The sequence below is a fragment of the Chondrus crispus genome, genomic scaffold, assembly GCF_000350225.1.
Source record: "Chondrus crispus Stackhouse genomic scaffold, scaffold_50, whole genome shotgun sequence".
In the NCBI taxonomy this organism is placed as follows: domain Eukaryota; phylum Rhodophyta; class Florideophyceae; order Gigartinales; family Gigartinaceae; genus Chondrus; species Chondrus crispus.
In genome coordinates, this window is record NW_005178495.1 from 255676 (window position 1) to 262570 (window position 6895).

Here is a 6895-nt window from a genome sequence, read left to right on the forward strand (position 1 = left end):
ACTTTTCTCTTTCCTTTCTCCTCTCCCTCTTCCATTATCAGAGCACCCCCCCCCCCCCCCCCCCCTCTACAATGCACCCTCCCTGCTTCCCATCACCACCTGATACAGAAGTGCATGCGGCTTTGGAGTGATCCGTCGCGTTGCCCTGGGCGGGTGTGCGTTCTTTGGGAATATAGTTTGCAATTTTTTTAGTCCAAGTCGTTCTCTACCACCTGATCACTTCAGTAGGCAAGTCTGACTCCAATCTCTCTAATGCGTGGCACATCCGAGATGAGCTTCGGTCGATGCGGCGAGCAGAAACACTGGCCTGAGTCCTGCCATTTGATCCCGCATGCTGCTGGGCAGGAGATACAAAGTTGCTATCGCAAAGACAAATCCGCGGCGATGCATAAAAGACCACTCCAGGGTCACTGATGGGCCGCAACCTGTTTGTTTCTTCCTCATGATGGCTGAAGGATGGAATCAGTTTGCAAGCGCACGTAGTACGGCAAAATGCTATGCGGGCTAGCATCCACATCAAGTGCAAAATTATCTTAAGGACGTCCGGCTGCCCCCTATCCTTTGTTCTAGCCTGTACAATCCTAGGACTAACGAATCACATACGCTTTCTACCACGCGAATACATGGACCGGGATTCTCATAGATACTTCAGGCCAGAAATGTCCATCGCTCGTGCTGCTCGCAACCGAAGGAATAAATGAACATGTTGGCAAACCTTAACCCCTTCAGGCAACCTGAACTCGTCCTCATCTACCACCCCACCCCAAACGTTAGCAGTGTACTAACTAGTTTCACAATTCCTATCACTTCTTTCCGTCATCACCTACCTTTCAAATGCATGTCCTAAACGCACGCTGCAACTCTCATTCCTAATATATCCCTTCATCCACGACAAGTTTTCCATCTCCTGGAGCCTTCGGCGGAGGCATGGGTGCAATCGGTGGCCACCAAAGTAAGCACTGCGCCATGGAGAGCAGCTCTACAAGAGCAGCGGAGAGCACGCGAGAGATTTGAGGGGCTGGGTACAGGCATATTCGAAGTGATATGCACGAAACGGCTTCCTCGAGTATTGAATGGGATCAACGCCGTCCTTGCAGGAAAGATCATTTCTCACTCGATCTTTCTCTGCTCGGCACCTTTTCCCCGCTGCGCTTCCAACCTCTGGATCCGCCGCTGCTTGGCAGCCGCGACGCGCTGCATAGCGCGCCAGACACGAAGATCCGCACGCGCACCGATGGCGTTGACGGCGGCTATGGCTCCCAGGGCCGAGAGCTGTTGGACAGAAACTCGTTAGAACACCCTTGACAAGGTGGCGGTGGAAGAAAAAGGAACGAGCCGCGGTGACGTACGTAGAGGCCCAGGGGAGACCCGGCAATGGATGAGAAGATACCCATGACAACGAGACCGGACGCACTGCGCTGCGAATGGTTTTACGGACGCAGTACCGTACAACGCCTGCTCTAAATTGTGGAAGGACTGCTAAAACGAATCTTGATGAAAATAAATAGCCAACTTGTGTGCTCAAGCTACTAGGTAGCGTGGACCAACGTAATAATGACATTATGTTCAAACACTATGACTCGACTTGGAAGTTACCAAGGGAGGGTACTGTAGAGCCTTCGCGTATCAAAACTTGGCCAGGGGGAGATGAGAGCAGGGAGGGTGATTTAAAAATAAAAAAAGGAAGGAAAGGAAAAAAGACAAAAAAAGACGACTCTGGCAGGACTTGAACCTGCAATCTCCGGATCACTACTCGGAAGCTGCTCCAGGAGCTGCGGACCGTAGACCGATGCCTTATCCAATTTGGCCACAGAGCCGCAAATTGCGTTGAGAATTAGGCCACAATTATCAATATATAAATGGTGATGGTCACGAAGTTACAGGTGTTCACGTGTGCACGTGTGCACGTGTGAGTAAACAAAAATAGACCTTCTTTTGTACGCACGTGCGGCAGCCTCTCTCGTGCCGGCATCTGGAGCAGGGCCGACGAGTTCTGACCAGAGCAGTGGGGCGGCCGCGACGTCGGGGTGGAGCGCGTGCCGCTCGGGGCGTACGCGAACAAATTACCCAACGAAATCCCCAGGATGTACAGCAACTACGTTTCGTACGTCGGGAGATATGCCGCCATGACGTTCAACAAGGAAGCGGCTTTCGGAGGATTCACAGTCTCCCGCAGAGTCAACGCCGTCGTAAGTGACGCCGTCGTAAGTGACGCCGTTACGAACGAAAAAAGGACGTACACCGCCATAGAGGACTACACTGCTCTGGGCGACATTGATGTCACCATGTCCTACGCTGTCGACGACCCCAGAGGGATGAATTCTTCTTTTATAGCTGAGTCCGGATTTGTGGACCCGGAGCTCATCGCACCGCACATTAGACCCAATGCGGGCATGCAAAGGGCTACTCGGATCAGGATCGAGGCAAATGCGGCGGGTCACCTAAGGGACGATAGCCAGGTGGCCCTGCTGGTCGGGCTGCTATCTCAGCTTTATGTCCAGGAGTTCAGAGAGGCAGGGTTGACCGAGTCGGTCCACGCATATGCAGACGGGCATGTCGGCATCAAGGTGGAAGATATAATGGATATCCCAGACCTTGCAGAGCAGTGGCAGCCCGATATGCTCATGGACATTGAAGGGTGGGATCCGGAAGCGGTTGAGATGTCGTCTGAATGTAACGTGGTGCGGTGCGACGGACTCACCAAGAAGGAGATTTCGCTCCTTCTCACAGTCATGGGCGGACGGGCTAAGACTACCAAACTCGCGTTCGACCTGGCCATACCCCGCCTGTGTGATAAGGTATATGTAAACGCGACTATGAATCTGGTGTCGGGCGACCCCATAGCGACCGACGACGTAACAGCCCAGCTGTGCCGGGCGACTCTGGACCGGTACGTTGATACAAACCGTCTGCATGCCCAGTTCGAAGTAGCCTTTGCTATCTTCCACCAGTGTGCATTGGCGCCAGTGCCGGACAGAGCCGAAGGGATGGCATGGTTAAAGCGGAAACGTGAGCTGGTACTACCTGCGTTCAGTGCGTTCAGGGGGCATTATCGCACTATATTAGCTGGGGATGCTTACGGGCTGTCTGCCTCTGCATTGCTCACGTGGCGCTGGTGGAGGAATGCGGGCATATCAACTGCTGTCCATGGAGGCATGTACAACGCTGCCAGCCTCTGGGGCCGCTACTTTGTGGAAGCAGAGGACTTTTTCCAGGATGCGGATCTGGAGCAAGTCAGGCAACATAGGATGTCAGATGCTCCGGCGGTCGCATACTACCGCTACGCATCCATGATTACAGGACACAAGGCCTACTGCCCTGTCCCGGCCGGCTTTGGAATGCGATACCTCGACTGGAAGGTTAACGACGCACTCACTTTGCCCGTATCGTTGACCGGCGACAATCTTCTGGGGTACGACATCGAGACATCGGAGGACGGGTCTCTATTGCATGTACGCCACATCCCTCCGCCGGCATCACACATACACGTGCTAGCCAGGCTACCGCGCGACGGGGCTTTCAAGTCCTTGTCCGACAAATTCAGCCTTACAATCACGGCGAGGCAGGAAGGCTGGACGGTGCCCAGCGTAATGGAGGCCTGGGGACTAGGGATGGCTTTGGGATGGCTCGGTTATGACGCTGAAATGTCATATCGCGGAGAGACTCGAATCGGGAACTGGGTGAGCAACCAGTCCCAGATAGCAGCGAAACCTTTCAGCATCTCGGGCCCTGACGTGGAGGCAGTGAAGGTATTAAGTATTGAGCACATGCGCCAGCACTCCTTACTGCCGGGGTTGAACGAGAAAGTATCCCGTTGGAACGTGGAGGTCGCAGTAGAGGGCTTCTCTATACGAGGCCTCTCCATGGGCACGGTGGCCCTAATAGGTGCCTTCAAAGCAACCAAGAGCAACAGGGTAGACGTCATTTCATCGGAAGTGGGGGACATAGTCTACTTGCCCGTTACCTACGAGACCGTGCACCGAGGCATTACTACGCGCTAGGGTTTTCAACCATCCGTTGGGCCACCCGCAGCAGTTCCTCCGACTGGGGCAGTGCACCCCGTCGAGATCGCCGACCCGTCGGACGAGACGCAGGGCACAGACGACGTCTAAAGGACTGTCCGAACCCCCCGGCCCCGCTGTTGGTTGGCGCTGCACACAAGGGCTGCATAGTGGCAGGGCCTACGACGCCCAACTCGCGCTGGTGCAGACTGCTGAGGGGGAAACGAAGATGTGTGGCACATACGGTTATGTCAACGTTCGGGGTGAGGTGGTTGTGTGCGTCAAGATCATCTGGAAGGGAAACCCCCCTCTACTACGTGCTGTTAGACACAGTAGCAGCGGCGACGTCGATATGCGCTCAGCTGTGCGGTATAGCTTTATTAGCAGAGGACAATTACGCATAAGCAGCTCTGAGCGCCGAGGTGTTGTGCGAGACGCGCAAAGGACTCTGCGTCGCACCGCACTAGAACTGGGGCGCTACAAATCTTTTTTTCTTTTGCGCAGCCCCCGTCCGCTTTCTGATATCAACGTAGAGCGTAGCGCGAGGAAGCGCCAACTCCTGCCTTGAATGTAAAGGAGGGGGGGAAGGCGGCATTTTTGTGCAAACAGCTGTAGAGGGTGAATGTACAGTTGTGACAGATCCAAGTGAAACCTATTACACGTCGTACAACATACGTCAACTGCCACCGACATTGATTGCCACCGGCATGGATACCGAACGGGCGGAGAACCGACAGAGAAATGCAAAGCTACAGAAAGACGAAGTCGAAGAAAGTCTTCGACTTCGGAGTGTCGAGCAGTGGCTACACGATCACTCAGCACTATGCGCCCATTGCAATTAGTACGTAGACTAGTGCAAGAAGTTATCAGCAACGGCTATGATAGAGAGAGCGAGCATCAGAGGGGTAGCGAGCAACCCAGGCAGAGCTACATAAGCTAGCACGGTAGACTAGATGATAGAAAGAAAAGGGGATTGAGAGCGACAGCGAGAGAGCAAAGAGAAAACAGCAACAACGGGTCGACTGCGTCACCCGGAGCACTTGTGCTCATTTATCGTGTTCGTAGAGTAGCGCCTCACCATTCGCCTGCAACCCCCCAGTACACCGATGACAAACCAGGTTGCTACAACAGTACCTCTGACGATAAAGCGCCCGTGCCTGCATACCCTCACGTCTGTTGCTGTTTCGATACCGACGACCTCTCTTGGTGAGCACGTGTCCTTTTTGCAAAAGATACACATGTTCCCTCCTTAAACTCAACCCGCGGCTCCAAGGTTCAGATTCAGATTCAGACGCTGACCGACCGATCGCAAGTCACACGGTGCTGTGCTTCTTGTGAGTTGCCACCTCAAATGAGGCGCCCCGTTTACGTCAAAGGTTACCTGTAGCCGGGCGCCACCGCGAAGCATGATGCAGATTTGGCGGCACCTGCGGAGGGCACGGGCCCGCTGGCGCCTGCACCGGATGGAATGGGCGGCGATGCCATCCCATTCACCTTCGTGCCTCACACGCAACACACCGCAACACACTCTGCCTTCAAGTTGCCATATGTCTCAACACCTCTGACACACCTACCTCCTCCTCTCTTGCTCTCACCTATCTCGAGATCCGCATGCATCTCAAAGCGGTAGGGTGTGATAGTTGTTTAGATTTAAGTAACTTCTTCTTCGTTCAATTCAAAGATTTCTTGTAAAAGAGCAATAAGCTGATGCATTTCTAATCTGTCGAACAATATCGATAAGTACTTTCTGTGGAAAATTAAGGCTTTAAACTTCACTTGCCGGGGAGAGATTAGTAGGCTCGTGGATGTTCTAGTGCTCTTCTTTTGCTCTATCATTTCTTGTTCCCTGTCCGAAGGGATATCAGGATAGGTTCTACATTCTCACACAACATATTGTCTTGAAATGCTCCATATTTTCTAAAATAGCGCTCTCTCGGCAAACTAATCCTTCGCAGACTTTCAAAGTTCGTCCTTGAGAAAATGCTTTGACCAGACATTGGTACATTCTCGCCCCTTCTGTCGCTGCAGCTTATAGTTACGACTATAGAGGATTACCAGACGCCAACTGGTTTTGCAAAACAAGATGCGCAGTCAAGAAATGACACTCTCACCATCTCTGCAATGTACTGCAGCGGGTATGGATCTCCGCAAGATTGCAGCGGAGAGTACATGAGTTCTATGAGCGAACTCTTGTTTCACTGATACCGAATATGAGAGGCGGCCTACACTCAAACAAATCAAGTATTTGTCATGAGGACATTCATTTCAACGAGCACTACGTCCTGCGACCGTAAGTTCCTACGAAACCTAAGATAATGCCCAGCACTACTTTGACGAGGCGAGGAGTAGCAGATTGTGCGGGAATATGCAATGCTAGAGAATAATCATCATATCGATGAAAACAATCGCCAAGGATAGCCATCAGAAAGCTACAACATACTCCCGGTACACGAAAAATCACAATGCCTTGCTTTACTGAGTTGCGCTCTTGATCTATGCCCCCTTTTCCATTTACCGGACCGACTTCTCCAAGAAGAATCAAAAGAATTGAATGCAGAGGAATGCACAATTTCTTGGTAGATCCTGTGGAACAAGTTACTGCTACTTCACCTGCTCGAGACACTGCCCTTTGACGCTTCCTCGTAACGGGAGCTGTTCGCGGAGTTGAAAATTGGCCACGTCGGCGAGGCGGAGCTAAAAGAGCGTGTGCAGGAGCCGTTCAATGGCGTCGGGATTAACCGTTCATTAACTGGATCAGGCAGACGCCTGCAAGCCCCTACGAGGCACTACAGCACTGTCGGATCGGAGGGCTGCCTGGCGGCAAGGGGGGGAGTGCGTTGCGCCAAAGAACTTCCTGTGACCGAAGATCACTTCGCAGAAGAAATAAATCCTGG

At 52.7% G+C, this 6895-nt stretch overlaps 4 protein-coding genes; 3 read left to right on the top strand and 1 right to left on the bottom strand.

Moving 5' to 3' along the window:
- Positions 1-497: 497 nt before the first annotated feature.
- CHC_T00006769001 (hypothetical protein) lies at positions 498-701 on the top strand. The gene has a single exon (XM_005709962.1). It carries the CDS (start codon positions 498-500, stop codon positions 699-701), a length of 204 nt encoding a protein of 67 aa, XP_005710019.1.
- Positions 702-703: 2 nt separating this feature from the next.
- Positions 704-847, top strand: CHC_T00006770001 (hypothetical protein). Its single transcript, XM_005709963.1, has one exon. It carries the CDS (start codon positions 704-706, stop codon positions 845-847), a length of 144 nt encoding a protein of 47 aa, XP_005710020.1.
- Positions 848-979: 132 nt separating this feature from the next.
- CHC_T00006771001 (hypothetical protein) lies at positions 980-1561 on the bottom strand. Its single transcript, XM_005709964.1, has one exon. It carries the CDS (start codon positions 1559-1561, stop codon positions 980-982), a length of 582 nt encoding a protein of 193 aa, XP_005710021.1.
- A 754-nt stretch (positions 1562-2315) lies between these two features.
- On the top strand, positions 2316-4984 carry CHC_T00006772001 (hypothetical protein). XM_005709965.1 is given in 2 exon segments: positions 2316-4001; positions 4002-4984. The coding sequence occupies 1 exon segment, from the start codon at positions 2316-2318 to the stop codon at positions 3999-4001; it is 1686 nt and encodes a 561-aa protein (XP_005710022.1). The 3' UTR covers positions 4002-4984.
- Positions 4985-6895: the final 1911 nt, after the last annotated feature.

Bases quoted from the DNA above. Each gene is read 5' to 3' on its own strand.
- CHC_T00006769001 (XM_005709962.1), top strand. From the start codon at position 498: ATGCGGGCTAGCATCCACATCAAGTGCAAAATTATCTTAAGGACGTCC.
- CHC_T00006770001 (XM_005709963.1), top strand. From the start codon at position 704: ATGTTGGCAAACCTTAACCCCTTCAGGCAACCTGAACTCGTCCTCATC.
- CHC_T00006771001 (XM_005709964.1), bottom strand. From the start codon at position 1,561: ATGTCATTATTACGTTGGTCCACGCTACCTAGTAGCTTGAGCACACAA.
- CHC_T00006772001 (XM_005709965.1), top strand. From the start codon at position 2,316: ATGAATTCTTCTTTTATAGCTGAGTCCGGATTTGTGGACCCGGAGCTC.